General features: G+C 40.7%; 1 protein-coding gene across 1 annotated transcript; it reads left to right on the forward strand.

Annotated features, from left to right (window-relative positions):
* Nucleotides 1-5,843: 5,843 nt before the first annotated feature.
* Nucleotides 5,844-18,611, forward strand: mtnr1c (melatonin receptor 1C). Its single transcript, XM_073487104.1, is given in 2 exon segments — nucleotides 5,844-6,102; nucleotides 17,746-18,611. Coding segments are annotated over 2 exon segments (1,125 nt in total).
* The last annotated feature ends 6,926 nt before the right edge of the window (nucleotides 18,612-25,537 follow it).

Raw genomic sequence — 25,537 nt, forward strand, 5'->3', positions numbered from 1 at the left:
GCACCTCTGCAGGCACAGTATCTGCTGCCCCCAAGTAGTCAAGTTCTGAGAAAAGATCAGCAAAACCATAAATCATTGGTGCCTGTAGTATCCAGAAACAGCACCATGATCTTCCAGTGCATGGCCATGGTTGTCAGGTTGGTGGATGGGTAAAACTTTGTTTCACTGATATCTTCAATGCTTGCTAATGTGTCACACTGAGGAAAACTTCTGTCTTTTAAATGTTGTGAATTTGGGAATAATAGTCCCAAACCAGTGTTTTTCACCTCTGCTCCTGGGGGCCCATCGTCCTGCATGTTTCAGATGTTTCCCTGCTCTAACACACCTGATTCAAATGATCAGCTTATCATCACACTCTGTAAAAGCTGGGCACTGTTAGTGGAAACACTGGATTTGTTGGTTTTGCCTCGAGCAAAGATGTTCTCATCCTGTGCAGACAGTAAACACCTGTGTAAGCCTTGGAAGATGCAAAACGCTGCCAGAGAACAGGTAAAAAAAAAAAAGAAGAAACGTTTATATTTGCCCCACAGGGTTTTGCTCTTAGATCCTGTTTGACCGAGTCGCAGAGTGTGCAGAGTGCCAAGGCTTCATGTTTGTGTGACGCCCTGAGGGACAACATGGCACCACTCACAAAAAGTAGATTACACTTAGCAACTCTTACGACGAGGGTGTAACATTCACTGGTAGTGTGACTGGACTGGACTCTGCTATAATCACGAGCCTGTCTATGTCTGCATTGCTCTTTTGTTTGTAACTTTTTGTTGAGTTATGCAAAATGTACCCCTGCAGCTCTCAGCGTATGTGATTGTGCAGCTTTTTATCAGTTTACTCGAGACTCACTCTCACTGACTGACAGGTAGGAACACGTTCATCGTAACAAAGTTGATTAAACAACATGTTGTGTCAAGAGTGTAATTTAGATTCCATCATTTGAGGAAGTCACCGCTTTATAATTCCTTGTAAATAGTCATGTATAATTAATGAGGTGACATGCCAGTCTGTTTTTTGGAAAAGGCTCAGCATCATCAACACACTCCCTGTTCTTGTAAACAGCAGGAATCAAACTTGTTTTAGACTAAATAAAGTTTAAAATGAAAAATCCGTCAAGGCTAAAACGAGCTAACTGCTACTCACTCTTTAAATGACCTTCAGTTTAAGCATTTTATGATCCAATAAACAACTCCTGCAGGCCAGACACATCACAAAGTCCATCACGATCACATGTTATTTAGCCTTTACTGGAGCTTTTCTGCCTCAAAGAGACACGTTCTTGATTTTGCAATAAGGAGGCATCAGTAGTCTAATTCCCCCGTTTCATCCTGCTAGAGTTTCAGCCCTTTCTGTAGCATGAATGAGATTCCAATATATCACAATATGTGCGGAGATTTACGACTAAAAGAACCGCTGCAGATGTCTTTATGTACTGACAGATTTCATATGTGTGCTAAAGTCATTGGGCTTATTTAAAGTCCACATGTGAAAACATATGCTTTACCTCATCGTCAGAGGAAGAGTCAGATCTCGCTCCCCAAAACTATAAAGATTTGTAGGCGCTGACTGTGCAGTTCACTCAGTTTTTGCAAATTCATTGCCATTTAAATGCACAAGTCCAATATCCACTCTGCTGTTATGGTAACTCCTATCAAGTCTTCAGTCCTCAATGCTTGATAATGTTTGCTTTCTGTAATCTGTTTGCTGCTGGGTAAATAGCATTCAGGATGTTTTTGTTTTTTGTCTTTTTGCTTGTGCTAAGTTAAAGAGAGCAGCTCAGGCTCAACCAAACAGTAAACTGGCAAGTAAAAAAAAAACCCATAAAACCCTGTAAGCTGTGGTATCAACAATAAAGAGCATTTCACACGACAATGAATGTTTTTGTGCTATTTGATCAGATCAGTTGAATGTTTGTTTCAAAATAAACCACTGGAACAGGATAACAGAACAGCAGCTCCAGGCAAACACAACACACACAACAAAGACTGAACTCAAAACTGGACTTAAATGCAAACTGAACTAATGACGGGATCCGGTGCAGATGGAGTGAGGCAGAGGAAGTGAGGGTAATGAGTAGGGGAAGCAGCAGAGCAGAGTTGGAGCTGATCGGCTGGGAAGAACACTGGGAGCACTGGGAACACTGGGAACAGGGCCGAAGACAGCACATAACACAGAAAACATAAAACGCATAAAATGACAGCACACTGGCTCCTGACAGTTCTGTCTGAAATCTTGTTTATGTGTGAAAACAACATGCAAGAGGCTCAGGCAGGGTGCTGATTAACAAGCCAATTAATCACCATAGCAACCCCATCCCAGGCAGGCTTCATGCAGACATGCGGCAGACAGTCACTGTAATGACACTTTTATTTTCTGAGCTGTGTGATGACATGAAGATATAATACGCAAGAATTCAGCATTAAATTGTCCCAGAACGACCAGACCTTAGTCATATATTTTGTTGAGCTGCGTGCATTAATTATCCTCAGTGTTTCCAACATTGTTCTAACCCAAATCCAATTTCATTTAGTTGCCTGTCACTACAACATGAGAGTGAGGAAGGAAGCTGGCAAATGAGACTAAATATAACGTGAACAAACTAAAACATTACCTCATGCCTAAACATTTACTTGCGCGAGTTTGAGTGCAGGATTGTTTGTCTTTCTTCGCCCCCAGCAGCCAGATTACTTTACAGTACATTAGCCGCAAGGTAGTGAGCATCAGCATGCAACAAAGGGTGTGAGTGTGTTTGAATTCGGGTCAACGTCTGACTAAAATCAGCCCTCAGACTGGTTCTCTGTCTTCTTTTCCCCCTCTCCTCTCTGCTACGTTATGTTCATTTAGTAAAATGCATTTCCCAGGTCACCTCCACTGTCAACTCAAGTGTAATATTTTCCGGCCTTCTATAATTGTAGACTGAATTAATTTGTGTTTTGTACTGTTTGTGGTCCAAATCACAAAGATCACAGATGTCATCTTACTTAAAGTCTGCACAGTGACCAACTTTGCTCTGCATCAGAATTTCTGTTTGTTCAGTTAATTTGTTGTAATTTAATTAAATAAAAACATAATTATATTTAGGAAAATGTACCTGTGAGCACAACATAAACCAAAATAATGAAACCAGATTATGTAATAATAAAGAACACATTGATATTATACTGCGGTGCACAAATCTGTAACAAATTAAATTACCAAAGAGCAGCTAATACTTGGTATTAGTTGGTAACCTGGGCAACCGCTCAGTCTCATTGGATAGAGTCTATGGCTTGGAAAGAATTTGAAGACGTTTCTTCATCTTCTGGCATTTTATAGACTCCGCCAGAAGACTTTAGAGGGAAAAACAGAAAATATTGTCTCCATAAAATATGATCCAGTTTCAACCAAATCAGTGAATCAAGTTATAAATCTGTGTTTGTACAGTTAACAGTGAGGCCTGTTCCTCCAAAACACACTAAATCTTCGCTCTGAGCCACTCGCTCAGCGCCTAAACCCATTTCTCATTTCTGCTCGACTTTTACGTTGTTTTTCTTTTTATTAACCTGTTATTCTTTCACAGTGGCGATCATGACTCCATCTGCACTGTTTTGTTGTCTGAACGGTTGGCTATAGTTTAAATTATGGTTCAGCAGTTATGGGTGGTTTAAAGTTTAGACTGATACAGGACTATCATGTTTGATATTGCATTAGTACAACAATAAAGTTATTACATACTGTATACTACAAGTGTTGCTGGAGTTTTGACCTCTTTAAACAATTTCGCCTCGGGGATAATAAAGTATTTCTGATTCTGATTCTGATTTAGACTTTTAATCTTCTTTATGCTTCTTGGAAGTGAAGTCGTGCCAGAAAGCCCAGCTTCCTCACAGACTAACGATTAATTGTGAAAATAAAACGGCAGATTAACCAATCTATTTCAGACATAATTCCAGTAACATGACTTCAAAGTGAGGCTATCAATCTCCCCTGACAACATAACGTTCAGCAACAGCTCAATCAATTGATAAGCACCCTTTTTTAAGAACGAAGGACTTTATTCTTTTCGCTTATTACATCCGCCAAGGAGGTTATGTTTTCACACGTGTCCGTTTGTTTGTTTGTTGGTTTGTCAGCAGGAATACACAAAAACTACTGAACAGATTTCCACGAAACTTGGATGGAGGATGTGCCTCAGCCCAGAATCGACCCTATTAACTTTTGGTGGGGATGCGGACAAAGGGACAGATCCAGGAATTCTTTCTCATTTTCTCAAAAGCAACATTATGTAACTTTTTTAAAACCTTAAAATAACCGCTTCAAAATCATGTTGATGGTACAGTGCCTTTTAATTGGGTAAATGGTGTCTCTACCACTTGTTTCTGCACTATGTAACTTCAGTGAGAGGGTAGGATCACAGCGTCACATACATGTTTACTTCAACCGACAAGTTTTTAACACATAACATTGTTATGAACGACAGTGATTTTTCTACATAATGTTGCTTTAAATTAATCAATCATATCAAGAATCATTTTGTGCACAGATAATTCCAGGAATATGATCAGAAACTGAAGGGCAGGATTTAGAATGAAGGACTTTTTTTCTTTTAACTTACTACCTCCGCCAAGGACATTATGTTGTCGCCATGTCCGTTTGTTTGTTGGTTTGTCGGCAGGAATACACAAAAACTACTGAAAGGATTTCCACGAAGCTTGGATGGAGGATGTGTCCCAGCCCAGAATAGACCCCATCAACTTTTGGTGGAGATCCATGAAAATTTGCCTCACCTTCTTTAACATCGCAAGATGGGGCGTTTTTCAACATTTTCGTTACTTTTTCAGGGAATAATGCTGGATCTCGATGAAAAATCTGGCATATGTAGGTGGCGGGTATCTATGAGCGAGCACAATTTGATGTGAATCCAAAAAACAAAAAAAAAGCAGATTTCAACTTAATTTATTGTTTTTATACTGGATTAGGCTTGATTGGTGGAGGTATGCTCTCTACTGAGTGCCAATCTTTAGTTCAACATGTTTTACACAGTATTGGTGTATTATTTCAGAAGTGCTTTATGTAACAGCAGTGATGCACAATTCACAATCCATTTCTTCAAATATAATTCTCAAACATCACTGTTTGTAAAAGTCTCTGTTGGACACGTGAAGGCGCCATTTCCATGTCAATGAATAGAGAGGCTCTCAGTCTTAATGAAGATCAGTAAGAAACATGGCAAGTCGTTTACGGCTTCTGTTGTAAATCTCATCATTTCATTAAGATCCGACATTCTTGGTGTGATTCCACATTCAGCTTGGTGTTTAATTAGACAAGTACGAAGAGAAGAGGGTCGTGACGCAAATATGACAGATTTATAGTTTCGAAACCACTCATAATCTTAGCTAAACACTCCTCTGATATGTCCGCAGAGAGTCTCGACCATAAATATAGTCCCTTTATTATTAGTTCCTCTCAAAAGCCAATGCGGGTCTCTCTGGGTTGCCTCGTGTGTGAGTGAGCTTCGCATCCTCGCATTTCCATTACGCACAGGAGAGCGCTCACATGCCTTCCTGAGCGAGCCCTCTTGGCAGAATGGAGCAGCGCGCACGAAGAGCCGCGGTGACTCATAAGGACGGCGCTGAAACAGGAGCTGCTGGCATCTTCATCACCTTGAAAATTAACTTCTTGTATTTCCCTGCGCGCCAAACATCTATTAGTGCTCCGGTGGTCATGTCGTGGTTCGCGCCTTGCTCCTGCTGCTCCACGGGCGGAGGAGAGGGACTATCAAAAAGTTCAACACTCCCTCTAGTCGGTGCATTTTGAATTTTTCCGGTCTGTAATCATTATTTTTCCTCTCTGAACACTGAAGTAGTGGCACCATGGCCACTGCGCCCTGAGGGGAGATGGATTTAGAGGTGAGGGATGTGAACGGGTCGAACTGTTTGTCCCGGAATGAGAGCGACGGAGGACTGAGCGCATCTTCTTCCACTTCTTCTTCTTCTTCTACTACTTCTTCTTCTTCCTCTGGAGTGTCCACTGCGCTGGCCAGCGTGCTGATCTTCACCATCGTGGTAGACATCCTGGGCAATGTCCTCGTCATCCTGTCCGTGTACAGGAACAAAAAGCTGAGGAATCCAGGTGAGAGATAAACAGGCGACAAAGTGTCGGTAGATGTCAATAGATGATAGAAATGTGGTGATCAAAAACATGTGAATTGTGGCTAGATTAGGGACAAGCAGTCACTCAAATAAAAGCAGGGGAAAGTTTTATTTTAATTCGATAAAAAAAAAAAATCATGAAAATAATTGAATTATTTCAGAAATCATATTCTTTGATTATTCACAGAAGGTCAAAGCCAAAAGGAAACATCGCCCCGCTCTCTTCATTCATGACTAAAATTATGTAATATAACATGCAGCGTGTGACCTCTGTGTTTGACAATCAGCCTGCTATTTCATGTGAGCCTCAAGCCACAGTGTGATGATGGAGCTACCACAGCCTTGCCTGTCTGCCTTCATATCTCTTCATAAATAATAACACTCTCTTCCCCCCATCTGGCTTTATCCTTGATTCTCCAGCTCAGATAAATCACATCCCTTCCTTATAGCAGGACCCCTCTAGTGTCCCACGAGCAGCCAAGGTGAGACACGCTATTGTATAGCTCCTGTGTCCTTTTGGTCAGGTTTTATGTTGAACACAACCTCATATTTTGTTGTCTTACATTTCAAGCGTCCTGGCGGCGGTGTGAAGGTGAATAAGATATTTATAATGGTCACTCTGATGCCAGTTTTTTTTTCCTGGCAAATATGCCATCATCATTCAACCCTCCTCTTCGCTCTCTGTAGCCCGGAGTCGTCTCAGATGGCCACTGAGGCCGTACATGACATTATTCAGCACACTGCAAAATAAAATGAGTCTGTAAATTGTTCGCTTAATTATTTTTGTGAACTAAGGGACTGTAGGAGAATCATTACAGGGGCAGGGATGTGTGACTGCGTTGCTGGTTTTCTTTTGGATGAAGGAAGTCTGATCCGTTGGGTCTTTATTTTTCTCACCCTGGATTTATATTTTATATTTCCTTGCTTGCTTTGATTACATCAAAAAAATTTGTTTCAAAGTTTCATGTGCACAGAGGACAACAGTCCTGCGTCTGTCAGCAGGGCCGGATTATATGGACAGACTTCTCTGGGCGGACTGTATTTTTTGGTCCCCGCGAAACGCACATTTTGATATTTAAATACCTCTATACTTTTAACTTTTAAACTCATTAATTTAGTGAAGTAAATATTTTAGCTTAACTGTTTATATTTTGGTATTCATACGATATGGGTTAGTCATATACTTTAAAGAAAAGTAAACAAACGTTGACTATATAAACATTGAAATACATTTTTTGACCTGAGCTTCTTTTAGATTTTTATATTAAGGAATATTTTGAAATGTATGTTAAACATTATGTAAAGTAGGCAGTTCTTTTCTTCTCTGTCTCTGCCACCTCGTGACTTTAAGGCCCCCGGCATGATCCTGCCTCGTCCATCAGGGTTTTATTTTCCCCCTCATAATTAACTAGTAGCTACTGTTGAGTAGCCAAGGGCGTCACTTTGTGTTGAAAAGCGGTGGAGACACAAGGGCTTGGATGAAAAAACAATCTTTAATATATGCAGTTTCAGGCAATAGTACGAGGTCAGTGTAATTACTAGGAGTGTAAACCACTAGTTTCAACACAATACATTACTATATCGAGGGATTTCCTTTTCAAGCCGTCTTATTGTACTTGCTTTCTTTGGGAGTAATATCTGTAACAAACATCTTTTTCCTGCTGTGAATTACAGCTGGTTTCATCCAGAGAGCTGACATTATCTGCCCATTTAACACAATAAGTTACAGAAGAAGCAGTCACCCCTTTCTTTTCTGCTTTTGGCAATAAAAGAAAATAGTTACTTTAAATTGACTCCACTAACCCACATAAAAACACGACTTAAGAGTGAAGACTTGTGTGTGAGGCTCTATAATAACTAAAGATTATGATACGGATCGATGTTTTCACTCTGCATCGATGATATTGAATCAATAATCGTTAATTCGATGTATCGTTACACCCCTGATAATTACGGCGAGAATGAAATTGCATTACGATGCATCAAAATGAATGAAATCTTATTTGTTAGTCAACATTTCTTAGTGAAAACTATGTTTAAGCACATTTCTATTATCTAATTATGCTTTTAAAAAGTCATGGGGACAAAATTGGTCATTTCAGGAAGTGTCCCCGGTGTAAATGACACCTATGTAAGCAGCAAACTCCCTGTGTATATCAGACTTAGGAGGCACAGAAGACACTTTAGTTCTGATTGATTGAAGATATTCTTCCCAGTAGCGTGTTGTTTTTAAAAAGTCCACTTTCATTCGGTTTATTTGTTGCAGTATGATCAGAAGCTCTTTGCTGGCTATTGTCAGAAAATGTTTTTATGATTGGTGAAAGAGTCTGACAGAACCAGAGTGACACAGAAGACAAATAAGACAGACATAATGTACAGACAGCAACACAAAGCAGCTGCAACCATACATGTGATGATACGATTAGAGTCCGGACATAGAGATTAGACCAGGCCAAGCAGGGTGTGTGTGTGTGTGTGTGTGTGTGTGTGTGTGTGTGTGTGTGTGTGTGTGTGTGCGTGTGTGTGTGTGTGTTTGGATGTGTGTATGAGAGGCAGTGATATGTGTCTGTGTTTAGTGACCCTAGACATGTTGGTGTGTGGAGTCAGAGAGAAAGAAGGAGACATCATGTTGGTGATCATAATTATATGATGTAACAGCAATATCATTATAATACCAACATAGTAAGGTAATATGGAGATAATATAATAATAGTATGATAACCAACTTACGCAGTAGAATATAAGAATATAACATTAACCATTATAATAATTTGTACACATTTATAAAGCAATGAGCTGTGAGGACAGACTCAGAGGTGAGCAATCAACCCCCAGCATCACAACCCAACGGGAAGCCCCAACAGGAGACAGACGGGGCGGGTCAGCGAGTACTGAGTCAGTGCAGTATCACTCTTCTTGCGTTGTGACAGATAAACCTTTCAACGATTTTAGCAAATGTAAAACAAGTCTTAAAGGTGCACTATGAAGGTTTTGGGAAGAAAAATAAAAAGTTAATTGATTGATTTTTATGAGTAAACAAACTAAATAAACAAACTTTCTTCGTTTTTGTGACTGAATAAACAAACTGTTTTACTTTGTTTATATGTGGCGGACCCTGCCACCTTTCTAGCTTCAAACAGTGTCAGTATTTTCATCTGAGAACAGCTTGTTTATTCAGTTATGGAAAAAATAAATATTTCTGAGTTTGTCTTATTACCTCATTGATATTGTAAATATCACCTTTCTGAGTTTCCAAATTTATTTTCCAAAACTACATAGTGCTCCTTTAAAATATCATAAATGTCTCTTGTACCAATCTAACAGTTATATTATTTTTGAGATATGAGCTGGGGGAACGTTGCACTTTTTTCCCGAAAGAAATTATCGATAATTCCAGGGAGGGTCTCGCTCTTTTAAATAGTAAAACCTAAGGTTCACCTCCCCCCTCCCATCCTAGTCATCTTTCTTACATTCCCTGAACAAATGCGATTATCATTCTTATCTTGGGTTGCAAATTGCGCATCTTGGTTTCCATTTCCTTCAATAAAAAACTTATAACATCCTGATACTAAGAGCCTGTTTGTTGTCTGGCATGGGAAAACTGCGGAAGTGACAAAAAAACATTAAAATAAATCAAGAGACCAGTCACAGGACAGGCTCAGCAATAGACATGTAACGACGCCCTACAGGGTATACCACTTAAGATGCAGTCTCGGAAAACAATGCATATTTCATCTCCAGTCGTACGAATGATAAATCATATATTGTTTTAATTGTAGGATCAAACTCGTGGTTTGGTCTTTCGGAAACAAATCTGAACAGTGAGACATGTTATCAGAAATCTATCCAGAGGCTAAAAACCGAACAAAAACTATTTTTGATGTTGAACTACTTTGAACTTAAAAGTCCTGAAGATCAAGCATCATTATACCCAGCAGGGCCGTGCATAAAAGTAAAGTCAGGAAAGCCTTCTGCCGAGGCAAAAGACTAAACTCAGTAATCACAACATGATGCTAATGAGAACATTTGAATAGGGCAGCGGGATTAGGTCAGTGAGCGGTTGGAATAATGAGCTTTTAATTACAATTTCAAATACATTACATAACACTTCCAACATGTTCCCGTGTGCAACAGCCAAATGCAGTTTGGCAAGAAGTTTAGGAGCCCGAAGAACAATTTGATTATCCAGTTTGCAAAAATGTCGCAGTCGACTGGTCTCAAACAAGAGTGCAGGAGTAAATGGCCTGTTCAAAAGTCCTCACCATGCTGGTCAACCACGGACACTGCACTGATTACAGACTTAATTGGACTGACTGACTGGTCCAGTCACACAAGAGGCCTCACCAGTGTTGGTCTGCGTTAGGGCTGCAACTAATGATTACCTTTAGTTGTTCGTAGTTAGTTCATTAGTTAGTTATTGTTTAATCAACTGTCTCTGAATATCTGTGCCAAGCCTGATTTAAGATTCAAATAATATCAGAAAAGTCCCCACATTAGAAACACATTTACAAAGTTTTTGTAATGTTTTATCATGTTGTGTGTTTTTATTGCTTTATTTATGACCACATTCAATAAATGAAGTTCAAAGGAATAGATTTAAATTTAGACTAGTTGTGAAACAACATGTATCACTGGGGTGCAGGGATTATATAACAAGCTTTGAACACGGAGGATTGATGGCCAACATGTGCTGTTTTTAATCCACTCGCATCAGATGTGCCAATCCGTCATCATTAATGAATCATTCAGGCTTAAATTGTCAAAAAAAATGTGTGAAAAACTGCTCATTGCAATTTCTCAGAACCCAAAGTGATGTCATCAAGTTGCTTCTTTTGTTCAGCCAACAATCCAAAACCCAGAGACTCTTTATTTACTGTCACAGATGTCATAAAAAGCAATTAATCCTCCCATTTAAGAAGCTGGAACAAGCAAATGTTTGACAGATTTGCTTGAAAAATTACTTCAACAATTAATCAAAAATTAAAATGGCTGGTAAGTAACTTTTGTGTTCCAAGGCGTTGTTCTATCTGTACCCTTCTCATTGGTCTTTTAATAGAGGAAAGCATTATATTTGAGAAAAAAGGGCGAACAATTTTCAATACTCTAAAAGCATGCAATATCAAACAGCTTTTGCTAAATCTAGAAGTCAGATTTGAAGCTGCCAGATTATTGTGTCATTATTTGTTCCCTTTGCATTTAACACAGTTTTGTGTGTATCTTATTTATCATATTTCAGTCAAATGTTTCACATTTTTTGTTTGAAAGAAGACTCAAGCGAACAATCAATTATCAAAATAGTTGCAATTTAATTTTCTTTGTTGCAGCTCTAGTTCCATGGCCCTTTTTCACTTTGAGCACCTGCCCCTCTAAAGGTCTCTGCATGGACGTGTCATATCACGTTTAAATTACATGTTTATTGCCTGGCTTTCATACCAAGGGATGGTGGTGGAGTTACAAACGACAAGGCTGCCAAGTTGGGGACCGCAGTTTGGTCCGCGTTTCGGAATTTGTAAAGGTGACACGACTGGATATTTTTAAGGAGACCTTGGAGAATTTTCAGCTGTTTTTGTGGCTTACATTTTTGACGGGAAGTCAGGCCATCTCCAGCCATGTTTGTGGCAACAAAACAGTACTTTTATGCAAAACCATGATGTCTTCCTACACATAACCAAGTGGAATTTGTGCCTAAACTTAGTCAGAGCATAAGCAAAGTGTTGTGGCAAGACAGAAATACAAAATTCAACCTAAGAAAAGGTGAAGTTCCAACATAAAGAAACTTGAAGATTTAACTAATCTGTGGTTTTGCAGAAACGTACTCAACCAATATTTATTCTGGCGACTGGACTGAGTAATAATCTGATCACTGCAGCTCAGTGTGTGAGAGTAGGAACCTGAAACTCCACTTGAAGCCTTGGGCCTCCATCTCCGCTGTCTTTTTCTGTTTGGTTGTTTTTTTTTGGTTGGTGTGTCCTTAAGTGACTGAAATTGTTACTGCTGTTAGCCTACCATCAATCTCCTCTCTGCTCCTAACAAGCTATTTATAGTTTTCGCTCACTTTGTATGAATGTTTAATTGGACAGAGTTTTCGGGAAGGGAAGCACAGACACAGCTGAAGAATGGCAAACAGCTGTAGATGATCTGTATACCATAAAAATCTGATAGATGGCTGTTTTGTGAAGGGCTGATAGGTGCGGTATAATACAATAACATCCTCTGGCTTCCCAAACGGACTTGTGAGTGATATACTGAGGATTTATGATTAACAGTGGGTAAAGACTGCACTCAGGCATATATTTATGTGGACTCACATCCCCTCTCCCTGTTACACACTATTTAGACTGCTGGTTTGCCTCCTCACACACAGCAGCCAGCAGGACTTTCCGCTCTGCTTCACTTCAACACACTCGCCTCACACGCTGCCTCCATATATCCCTCCGCTAACAACACATGTACGTGCACACATTTGGTAGACGCTGGTACACCCTTTGAGCGATGTATATCTTCAGGTATTTGAGGGGAATAGGTGGCGTGTGTTCCATTTTCGCAGGTTCTCTCAAGTGTACAGAAGTATTAGGATCTATCCAGTGACTCCTCAGAGGCTGGAGCTGGAGCATGGCACTATAGGACTGCCAATGGGGTGTTAACACTAGAGTTTCCCACTGGGGTTAACCATACTAAAAATAAACTGAAAAAAAGCACCCGTGATAGAGAGAGAGAGGGACACAGAAACGATGAAGGGGAGCAGATGGGGGAAATAACGAAAGGATGAGCTTGATTCTGCGTGTGTGTGTGTGTGCACGCGCGTGTGTTCGCAGCTTGCACCTCTCAGGTTGAGAATGGACTCGGAAATCTTGCTAAATCATGCACGGCATCCCCTCAGTCACTGCACAGTCATGAATAAAACCTAAAAACCGGAGTGTCCAGAGGGGCGGTTAATTGAGTCAGAGGACTAAGTGAGTCAAAGCAGAAGCCGATTTAAATTGACAGCACAGATCCACGGGGAATATCACTTAGCACACTACATTAAACATATCTTCTTTTCCCGACAACAACTTTGTAGATGACATTTGCTTTTCTAACTAGCGCAGAGGTTTATCAGATTGGGAATATCAGACCAAGTCAAACCTAGATAAGGCGATTGTTAACGTTACATCCAAGCACGCCTTCTACTGTAGCAGTTTCCAGGATTGCGCCTAATGAGTGAAACACCAGCCGCTGCTTGTGTCCCGACCGTCTGATTTCTCTCAGGGCCTGTGAGTCTTATTTCTTCAGACATAGGCAGTCTGATTGGTGGATGGCCTTTGATGATGACGATGATGTTTTTGGCGGGGGGCCTCGTAGCGGGCTGCATCACCGAAAGGCAGCTTGTGTCAGCTTAATGTTGAACTTCTTCGAAAAAATTCTCTGGCCCCTTGTTCATGAAGTAGTCACCACTAATTCATCAGCGCTTTAATGCCCTTGCCGAAAGGTTATTCTTGCTTATTTATGATAACATGCTGAGTAAATCAAAAGTAATCTCATTTTGGATATGCACTTGTAGTATTAAGCCCTGCTGACATTCAGCCCGATTCAAGCACAGCCAGCCCTCCTACACATTTTTTTTAATGAATTTGTCTCTTTCCTTCAAAGGTGTATAAATATAGCCGGGTGAATCAAAGCGTAGTGGATCACGTTTCCTGTATGAGCAGTGAGAGTGATGCGATACAGACGGTGGGTTTGACAGGAGAACATAAGCCCTCGAGAGTCACACTTGTACACAGCCATGCAAGTCGTCAGATTGAAAATCAGCTGGCAGCCTTTTGTTTTGTCTTTTAGTTTGTTCACCTCCTGTACTTTCATCTTCATTATGTACCCACTCTTTCTCCGGCATAACTCCTTTTTTTATTTCCTACATTCACAACTATTCAGCTGGAATAAAGCAATCTGCCATAAATATGCCCACATTGTACACAGAGCCTATTTTAATACATATGTGGGTTTATATCCCGGGAGGGGCGGGTGTGAGGCAGTTTCTGTCTAATATATTTTTGATATGCTGCAGCCTGGTGTGTGCTGGGTGATTCTGATGACAAATATCTTGTTTCACTCATGCATGGCTGGAGAGGTCTCTGCTGTATTGTTTTGATTTATGTTTCATTCGCCAAAAAACAGCTGTGTGTGACAGACAAAGAGAGAGGGGAGCTCGTGGGGTGGTCGCCGAGCTCTCGGGAGTTACTTTAAAGCAAGAACGAGTTAATTTGAAGCAACTTCTCACTTGACAGTTGACAGTTCTGTGAGAGTATTCGGTACGATCAGATAATTACGGAGCCAGCGGTGTCGGAGAACTCAAAGGCCTCAAGTCAGCGCTCCCAGATGGCCTGCAACCAATCAGCATTCAGGTTAAGCTCTATCCAACTCACACTCGTTGTTAATAATAGCTCCCAAAGATGTCAGCGGGCACGACAATTATGGTATCCAGGAGTGAGAATGTCTTTGTTGTACACTAAAACAACAAATCATGTTGAGTGTTTTGAGTTTGGGTGTGATGAGCATCAGGCCGGCCAAGTCGGTTAATTAAACAGTGAGAGGTAATGGCTCATCCAGTGTTTTAATAGTGGATGCCAACAAAACAAAAGACAATCATCTGGCCGCTTCACAGCAAACCTCTCAGCTGTGTTTTAGCACTTACCTCATCCTCTTGACAATAAAAGGGGGAAAGAGGGTTCAGCCAGAGAGAGCTATAAGGCTGCAGCGTGCCCCGTCCAGCCGGTGCACATGATAACACTGAGCCGCATGATGTCAGCGAGGAATCAAACCTCTGCACAATGACAAATGCGTACAGCGAGGACTGTGAGCGTCACAAATACAATCTGACAGATTTGCCCACTGAGCTGACTCGAGGATGAGGAACAAATGATTTTATTTTTATCTCAGCAGGCTGGAGAGAGCACTCGTGCCGTATGAGTATACCTATGGAAAAATGTGAAACCAACATCAGAAAAATATCAGAAAGTCCCCAAGTTGGGAACAAATTTACATAGTTTTGCAATGTTTTATAACATTGCATGTTTTCTGTTATTGTCTTTTATTACCACATCCAGTGATTCAAGTTCAGAAGAATACATTAAAATTAGACTGGTTGCTAAACAACACAGTGCAACCGCGTTATCCCCGGGGTGCAGGGATTATAACAAGCTTTGAACGCGGAGGATTGATGGCCAACATGTGTTTTAAATCCACTCCCATCACATCTGCCAATCAGCGCTGTTGTTTCAGCTGTTGACTGAGGGAGCGAGAACTTCAGAAGGTGGTTTATGTTATATCAACCCTGGAATCACCCCAACGTCTGACACAAAGGGTTGTTAAAATGAGGCACATTATATATAATCCTTCACAGATTATTTACAGAAAACATAAATGTTTATATTCCAACCAGTGATGTAATGTCTGGCTAAATGTTGGTCATGACAAGCAGTATGTGGTTACACCTTCGGACTGGTTTGGTTTTGCTGTGTCGTTTTTTTTACGGCATAGTTCACTCGCTACTAATTTTGTGATAATGAGTTTTTCTCTAAAAGCTGGGTAAACTGTCTTTAATGGCAGCAAACACTGGGTTTATTTGGGCAAAATCTCCACTTCAACACAGATCTTGTCTACTACAATGTGTAGCTCACACACACAATAGACCCTTCATTGCACAACATCTACTCAAAACTTATGGGAAGCAAATGCTTCTTTTGCGAAACACCGCCTCACTCGCATAGTGACTCCACTCTATGTTCTTGTTATCGCTCTTCTTATCTAACCCAACATTACAGTTTGATTTATTGCTTTATTCTCCCCCACCCAGAACAGCTGCACTGTAACAATATCAGACGTCATCTTCTATGATTCATGTCTTCTGAGGAGATCCAGTGTCACACTACCATCAGCTCAGACCTCAGGAGGACAGGAACTTGTTTGGATGTAATCTGACATTAAAATCGCCCATATCCTGGTTTTTATGCACTTAAACTAAGTGTTTGAATGTCTGTTCCCGGAGGCAAAGAAGCTTTAAAACAAAAACAGACAGACTGATTTGAGCCTTTTGTGGGATGTACTTGCCAAATAAAACATTGCAATAAATAAAGAGACAGCTAACGGCTCTGCCAGGCTACAGTTGTGCTGCGATTCATTGCAAGTTGGGAGTTCTGAGTACTCTGGTACTCCCGAAGTAGTCGGCACAAAGCAAAAATTAAATGAATGAACATGGCAACTACAAACTGAAGGGATGAAAAGGTAATCACTGTGTGCAGCTCCATATTGCTGAGATGTCAGGTGTATTTATGTCGGCAAACTCGGGCTGGATCTTGTCCAAGATTCCAACTTGAAATTCAGAATTGAATGACTGTTTCGTTGCAAAAGCCTATGGAAAGTTTTCTTTGGATTTTGGATGATTGCAAAAAACAAGCTCTGTGGCTAAGGTAAATGCAACCGCCCGATGTAAATAGCTAACGCTAGGCTACTACAAACTAAATTGCGGTCGTATGACTTCAACTATAGTCGTATGACTACTATACACACCTTACTATAAGTTGATCAACCTACAAGTTGTAAAGTTAAAGTTACAATAGTTTGCAACTAAAGTCCACCTTTAAAGACGGCTGGTGAGTAGATAAGTGTCTGTGTTCTGTGGTATCTACTGACTTCTCGTAGAACAAAATGTGAAAATATCTTAAGCTTGTGTTAACCACGGACTTTATTTCAGGCATCTAACCAAAAACCAATTCATAAATCCAAGACAAGGGAACCAGAAGTCCAAAAATGCCAACCCATTTCCGGTTTTAGGACGGTGGAACTTTTCACTAACTGCTAACTTCAGCATGCTCACTATGACATGCTCACTATGACAATACTAACATGTTACATGTTGAGGTTTAATACTTACAATTCTCACCATTTTAGTATATCATGTTAGCATGCTAACTTTTGCTCATTAGCACTTAACACATTCTATAGCTGAGGCTGATGGGAAGATCAGTATAATTTTGCTGTGTTACGACATACGACCAGTGACTGATAAGTTCATGGACAAAGCTACAAGAAGATGAGTTAAACAGCAACTCTTTCAGTGATTATGCAGAAAGTTTGAAGTTAGTTATTTTTGTGCCCACAGTGGCAATGGCTTCCATCCAGGAATGCATATTTGTCTCTATCGTCCAACACCTGCCCTATTCACCTGGTTTGGCACTCAGACTATTAACCCTTCCACAAGATTTGAGACATCTGTACCAAATCTTTATCCGTCCAATCGTTGAGATATTCAGAACCAAGTTGTGATCTGTCACACCATGTGTCACAGACCTACGCCACTAGCATGGCTAAAATGTTATCATTTTACAACAGGGAGTGCTGTATCAAAAAGCATGTGCCTGGAACCACATCAGTGCAGTGGAGAGTAGGCTACATGGTAAAAGCCTCATCAAAGTGAGCCACAGAGGGCACAAAGAAGCTGCTCTTTTATGAAGTCTTACCTCCAGTGACCCAGTTTATTTTAAGGAATTTAACCCGGAGGAGCGAGTGAAAAAGGAGTGCTGTATTCTTTAATTATACACCAGTGTGGGTCATGTTTTGTCTGTCATCTAAACCTCCCATGTGTCCCCAGGGAACATCTTCGTGGTGAGCTTGTCTGTAGCAGACCTGGTGGTGGCATTGTACCCGTACCCGCTAGTCCTGACAGCCATCTTTCACAATGACTGGATCATGGGGGACCTGCACTGCCAGGCCAGCGGCTTCATCATGGGCCTCAGCGTCATCGGCTCCATCTTCAACATCACAGCCATCGCCATCAACCGCTACTGCTACATCTGCCACAGCCTCCACTACGACCGCCTGTACAGCCTGAGGAACACCTGCTGCTACCTGGGCCTCACCTGGCTGCTCACCGCCATTGCCACAGTGCCCAACTTCTTCGTGGGGTCGCTGCAGTATGATCCACGCATCTACTCCTGCACCTTTGCTCAGACGGTCAGCTCTTACTACACCATCTCAGTGGTGGTTATTCACTTTCTGATCCCGCTGCTGGTGGTGTCCTTCTGCTACATGAGGATATGGGTGCTGGTGATTCAAGTGAAACATCGGGTTAAACCAGAGCAAGGGACCAAGCTGAAACCCAGTGACGTGAGGAACTTCCTGACTATGTTCATGGTGTTTGTGTTGTTTGCAGTATGCTGGGCTCCACTGAACCTCATAGGCCTGGCTGTAGCTATAAATCCTGTGAAAGTTGCGCCCAACATACCTGAGTGGCTATTTGTCACAAGCTACTTTATGGCGTACTTCAACAGCTGCCTCAACGCCATCATATACGGACTACTAAACCAAAACTTCCGCAAAGAATACAAGACGATCCTTCTTGCTCTTTGCATCCCACGTTTGCTCCTCATGGAGACGTCCAGGTGCGCCACGGAGGGGCTGAAGAGTAAGCCTTCGCCGGCTGTGACAAACAATAATGTAGCAGAGATTCATGTATAAACCAATGTTGTCTCTGGGAAACTTAAGATGAATTTTCTCTGGAGCCTCATTGCGGGTGTGTGACTTAATTTACCCTGTGCCTTTTCACATGACGTGTATCATTGTCCACTTGTAAAGGTGTAATCATGTTTGGAGAGGACGCTGTCGCCATCACAGTCCATTCAGCCATGTCAGACACTGAAAATGATCAATTGTATGACAGGTACATTGTGCTCGTTTTGTGTCGACCTCAAGGCACACTCTATTTATGTCAGGTTAACAAGGTAGGGGGAAAAAACATCCAGACAACTCGTCAGTATTCACCAAAAAGCATTGTGACCACGAATCGTAGACGGCATTGAGAATTACTTTCCTAAATTCTTTAATACAGTGAGTCAGTACATACCGTATAGCCTATTGTCTGGATGGGAGACTACACTTTTCAAGCCACATCCCAGCATGAGTTCATGTGCACGAGAATGACTCACTGCCTATTGGCGCAGATCTATTATGAGTATGTCTGCAACATAGTGGAAACTAAATAAATGTATTTTCTATTCCGGCTGTGTCTCTTGGCTCTTAAATGCAGCATTAGGAGACATATTCTGCTCATTTTCAGGTTCATAATTTTATTTTGGGTTACTACTAGAATAGCTTTACATGCTTTAATGCTCAAAAAACACATCAGTTTTCTCATACTGTCCAGTGCTGCAGCACTGTATTCCCCCTCTGTCTGAAACGCTCTGTTTTAGCTCCTGTCTCTTTAAGGCCCCCCCTTCCAAGTATCCAGTCTGCTCTGATTGGTCAGCTCACACACACCTGAGCCGGCCCTGCTCACCGTGTCTCCGTTCGGCTCTGTCGTGTTTTCAGCTTCCAGTTAGCTTCACTTCTACCGTGAATGTAAGCAGAGAATATGGAAATGTGTGACATGGCGACATAGTGTGATGTCAGGAAGTCACAGAATTAAAGGCTGGGCTACTCACGAGGCGTTTCAAGCACTTTTGAACGGTGTGTTCAGTGGCAGAGAGGACAACAAGAACCTATATATCACACTGAGGGAAAGGAAAAAAAATGAAAAAGCATAATAAGCCTCCTTTAATGATGAAAAAGTCTCATGGTTTGTTTGTTTTTCCTTCAATGCAATCATCCAGAACCTTTTTATTGAATGTTTGGTTTAATTATCAAGGATTTAACGGTATTGTTTGGATTTTCTATATCTTATGTAAATTGGGGCAGGTGCCAATCTGGAGACACATTCCAGCTTCTGTTGAAGCTATTCAGAAGTTTGCATGCCATATTTCATCCTCAGTATGTATGATTATCTCAGTCTCCTCCTCACTGGGACTGTAAGCTGTATTAATTCACCATGATGCTGTTTTACCCTCAGGCTTGTCTTCCGAGCAATGATGCCCTCATAAAACACACTGGGGAGATTGTGGAAGCTTTCGCTCCGGTTTTAATTCAAGATAGAAGCAACAAATACCAGGAAAGAACACTGATGTGTGTAATGGGAAAAAAATGAGTGGTTTGTTTGTAAAACGGTCTTTTAACTGTGTCAACTATAGTTTGTATCAGACTAAAAGGTTCAAATGCCCTTTCAGATCTTGATGATTTTGAAATTGCAAAAATCCTGAAAAGGGGGACAACAGATGACAAACAAAGCAAGTTCTTGTTCATTAAATGCCTGAGGGACATGATACGCATCAGGAGCCAGAGATGTAATTTCGTGATAGTGCAAGTGTGCCTGAGCACATGTCACCCTAGCCGAGATGAGCTCTGACAGGCTTCCAGCATAACTTTCACCCAGCAAACAAACCTCACAGGGAGGCTCCAAGATGTCAGTGTGACACATTCTTGATACGATGCACTGTTACTGGTATATTAAAGAGATTACACATTCCTGGTGTCTAATTCAAAGAATTTATAAATATTATCAGAATAATTTAAGTTTTTGCTTTCAGATCCATTTTCTGATTTTTGTATTCTGTTATGCTTCACTGCAGCTAAGTTTGGAAAGGCTGCAGACGACTGACTAAATGAAACCCTCAGTGGATGATAAAAGATGCTGGAACAGAAATCTGAATCCACCATGGATCTTGGATCAGTACCAGAAACTCAAGCTGTTTCATAGAGCCAGGTGCCATCAAGTTGCAGAGCAGCAAAACGGCAAAAACTGTTCAAATCTCCTTGCAATCGTACAAGGCAGCGTCTCTGATGTGGAAGAAAGAAGCAGCCCACATGCCAGTGCAAGGTCAGCTACAGATGAGTGGCTAAAGGGGCTCGAGGGAAGATGACAGTGTCGACTCTACCACACCAAAGAGTCACAGAGTAATGGTCGTGCTCCTCCCTCCTCGCCTTCCATTCTTTATTTTCTTTTTTTCCTGCTCTTTTGACCTTCATTTATTATTCCCGCTCTCTGCTGAACAGTGTTGGGTAATGTTACGGTAAAACCCCTTTCCGACTCGTACATATCGGTTTTATTGTCCGGACGGCGTGCAGCCAACTGTACCTTTGAATGTATTGACTCTACCATCATTTTGTAGCCTTCTTTACAGCCCACAATCGATAACTCTGCAGCCTAATAATAGGAATGACAGACACAATATAACATTTACAGCTCTACAAAATAAAAATAAAATAAAAATCTGACAGCAAACTGGGCAGAGGCATACAGTGTTAGGCACAGCTGTTTCAATGAAAACCAATATAACAGGCTTTTACAGGGCTCTCTGACAAGCACTTATACTCCAGGCACATCTTGCATTTCACCATGTGTCCTTTTTTCACCCAAAAATTCAAAATAATGTGAATATTTTCACCTGCTCCTGAAGTATCGAATAGTTTCACATATTTGGAAATATATTTTTTTTGCTTTCCTGCTGAGAGTAATATATAAAGATCAGTACCACATATATCGGTACATGAAGTATGACGCTACAGCCAAAAGATGATTAACTTAGTATAGTATAGCTAAGCTTAGCATACATGACTTTGTGGGTGGGCTACTTCTGGCTCAGCCCACCGCTAACTTGAACTGGATTAAAATGATTTAACTGTGTGTTTCTTAGAGACTTTCCAAATGTTACTAGGTCAACTGGATCAAATTCTGGTTGTGAAACAAGTCATTTTGGGGGGTTGTGATGCTCAAAAACATCTGTCCATCGTTTTACAGCAGCTTAAAGGTGTTATTGATTAACATTCAGCCACTACATGTGGCATTTCATCTCCCTCCTTCTATTGCATTCACGTCACAACAATGCCGTTGTTCGAATCATCTGCCACCTCAAGTGGTTGCTCACAAAGCTTGTTAGAAGGTGGAACCAACTCTCAGAACTCTTACACAGAGATAAATAATAATATATAATAATTTTGGACCCGACAAAGTGTTTTAAATTATTGATTCACAATCAAAATAATGTTTTTTCAAGGAATTTAGACACTTTTGTTCGACACTTTTCTACAAGCTCTTTAAATGTATCAGCCAATTTTTTAAAAATGATTTGTATACATAAAAATGTTATCAATATGACCTTTAATTCATAATGTAAGCTCATGGGGGAAAGTCTTTTCGGGCCAGTGTGCGTTGTAAATATGTGTTTTGGCCAATATGTCAAATTGACTTGTACACTTCCTGGGGGCTTGTGAGACAGAGGGGGAAACAGCCAGCCGGGATCACTCACTAATGAGCTCATTACAAAAAATAAGTTGTGGTAGCCTACAGTAAAACCAAGAGAAAGATATTGCACACACCTCAGAAAACCATCAGATTATTATTACACTGTGTTAATGTTAATTAGTGAGTCTTAAGTGGAAAGAGCTAGCTGTCTCCCTGTGCTTCCAGTCTTTAAGCTAATTTAAGCTATGCTAAGCAGCTGATGTCGTATTGTATTGATCTTATCTAAACAAATGTCAAACCTTTCCTTTAGAGGTCTGTCTGTACATTTTCATGCATCTGAAAATATCCACTCTAAACTAAACACATTAATATCTGATCCACAGTATAAAACCCAGACATGGTTTAGCATTAAAGTGTTGGATAACTCGTGACACTAGATTAAGATATGTAGTGTCTTTGTAAAATAATAGTTGCCATTTGTAAAAATAGAAAAGACTGTGACACAACTCATATTGCTCGGTAGATAAATCAAAAAAACAACAGAGTCGAGGATGGATAGTTGAAATGACTGGTCTATCCACCCACCACACTGTCTGTCATTCTGCCTGTGATTTAATATGAAGGGCAGTAGCTTGTGGAGACATTTTTCTCTCAGTATGTTCAAGGACGACGTGATCTATCCATGTTATGATAGCCATCATAAGTCGTGATTTTATTTTGCAAATTCCAGATACATATGTGGCTCTGTTTCTTCTTTATGAGAAATGTTTACAGTCCCACTCTGGTTTCTCTGTAACATTCGCTCCTTCTTTTCGCTTTGGCTGCTACTTTGTGCCTCAGGTGAGCTTCAGCCAAGTCAAACCATAAATCCATATGTGCTGTCATGTAGGGATAAATCACAAGTATCATAAGTTATATCATATCTGTTGTCATATATCAGATACATGGCAGGTATCCTCGTCTTATTTTTTTTGTAAATATATCTGAGATCTGTAGTGCTCTTTGCAGCTTCCGCAGAATTTATTTCCCAGACTGGATCGAGCACAAAGGGAGCGAGGCATTAACTTAAATTTGTTTCAGGACATGATACTCTACTACTCCCACAACAGCCATGTTTTTTCTTGCTTATTTCCCCCTCCTTCTGAGTAGGAGAAGCCTCAAAGAAACAAATTCTCATTTGAGGGAGATAAAGATTATTTCCACAACAGTAGCCCACTGCTGCTAATGTGGTTCTACAAAACGGATGAGGAATGAAGCATTATATAGCGCTGGCATGACATAATGGTTTATCGCCCGCTGGATGAAGCCAGACATAACTCCCCTCTGCACAGAGGAATTTCTACAGCTTTTGCACATCACTGCATTTTACAGCGGTGGGGTCTCACAGTGGGTCTGCTGCCCCAATAGCAAGTCTTGTAATGGATTTGTGCATTGGGTTCAGCTCTGCCTGTGTTCTCATGCATATGATGTGTTCCTACATGTCCCAATGGGCTGTGGGTCACAATACTACCAGGAGGTTTGAGGTGTTGTGGGTCCAAGGAGGCCAATGAGAGCAGGGAATGTGGATGATTGAGATTATTTGCGGCAGTGTCTTGACACACAGAAGAGGGGTTATAGATTCATTTGTCAATGTTGAATTATTTCTCCTTTGCTTCAATATCATCCCATGCTCCTCGTATGTTGACAGTGACTGAATTCAAAAAGTGTAGAGGTGGGCTATTGTCAGCTGTATAGCAGTACTTAAAGTACTTTAGGGGAGACCAGGTACAGTTGTAACATGGGATGGTGCACACACAGCACATGCTCAGTTACATTGTCTTCTTGTTGACAAAGAAGGAGCCACATTTGAAACTTCCAGAGAAAGTTAACAGCAGAGTGTGTTTTTGACTTTTCTATCAAATGTACTTTTTTGGATGCTGTCTTGAGATCAGATGTCTAGGAATCCAAACAGGTATTATTAGAATCAAGTTTTGTTAGAAAAGGTTAACATGTGTCAAACTAGCAGTCAAGCTAGGTCATATACGGTGAAAACATGGCTGGTGATGCTGGGACTGTTGTAACACTTTGAATCAAGTTTCATCGATATTTTAGAAACCTAAAGGTGTTATATTAAAACTTGACACAGTGTTGGAGGCGGAGCCACATTCATTCCTATGACAGCTGCTCAGTAGCGCATGAAGCCAAAATAGTTTGACCTCCCGGCTATAAAATGACCTTCGGTGTTGTGCGACCCATAAAGGGTGCACACTAGAGACTTCCGCCGACAGAGCAAGCTAACTTCCGGTTTAGCATCTGGTTAACTTGAATGGGGATAAAATAATTTAAACTTGTGGCTCTTTGAGACTTTTCAACTTTTACTGGACCAAATGGAAAACTTATGATAGTCACCAGTAATTTTGCGGGGGTTACAGCCACTTCTTTCACAATGTCAGCTTATGAAAACAAGTATTTTTGGGCCCCAGTTCATCCCGTGACGATGTAATTACACTGTTTGGCCACTATGAAAGTTGTCTTCAAAGCCTAGCAGTCTTCCTGGGGGCTTGATGAGGCCTTTAGCTAGCTAACTAGCAAAATTAGACTTTCAGGCTAACGCTGGCATATTTTCAGGAATGTTATTATTATACACTGTCCCTGTCAAATAAAGTAATAAAATGAAAAATTATAATTTTTAATGATAATTAGTTGCATTCCAATAGTGGAAAAGTGCTGGCATGAATCATGTATATATCAGAAAGAAGAGGACACATAAGGCAAGGCAAGGCAAGGCAAGTTTATTTGTATAGCACAATTCAGACACAAGGCAACTCAAAGTGCTTTACAGGCGCATAAAAATTACAATAAAAGCATTTAAAATACATTAAAACAAAACATTAAAACAAGTTAAGAAATAGGAAAGTAGGCTAAAATAGAAAATAGAATAGGTTTCTTACACCAGCTTCCTATTTTTTGCTGGATTTACCTCCCATTGTTGTACCTGTCACTCGTCCCAGTGCACTTTATATTTACCCTTAAGACCCGGTCGTCACCGTTAACTCAGTTTGTTTTAAGACAGACGTTACTTTGACAACTGTTCCTCGTCTCCCCCACCAAAAATGTATTTTTTTTTTTTAAAAAAGCACCTGCTCCACAGAAAAATAGCACATGTGAAAAATATTTTCTTTAGATAACATATCATCAAATTGTTAATACTGATGCAACAATACAGTGAGTACAATCTCTTGCTGTAGCTGCTGGAGGTGGAGCTTGTTTAAATACTTTATGTCCAGTTCGGCCGTTTAGTTCAGTGGTTCACAACCTTGGTGTCAGGGGTCATGAGATTAATCTGGGCGGT

Source organism: Pagrus major, chromosome 18 (assembly GCF_040436345.1).
Source record: "Pagrus major chromosome 18, Pma_NU_1.0".
NCBI lineage: Eukaryota > Metazoa > Chordata > Actinopteri > Spariformes > Sparidae > Pagrus > Pagrus major.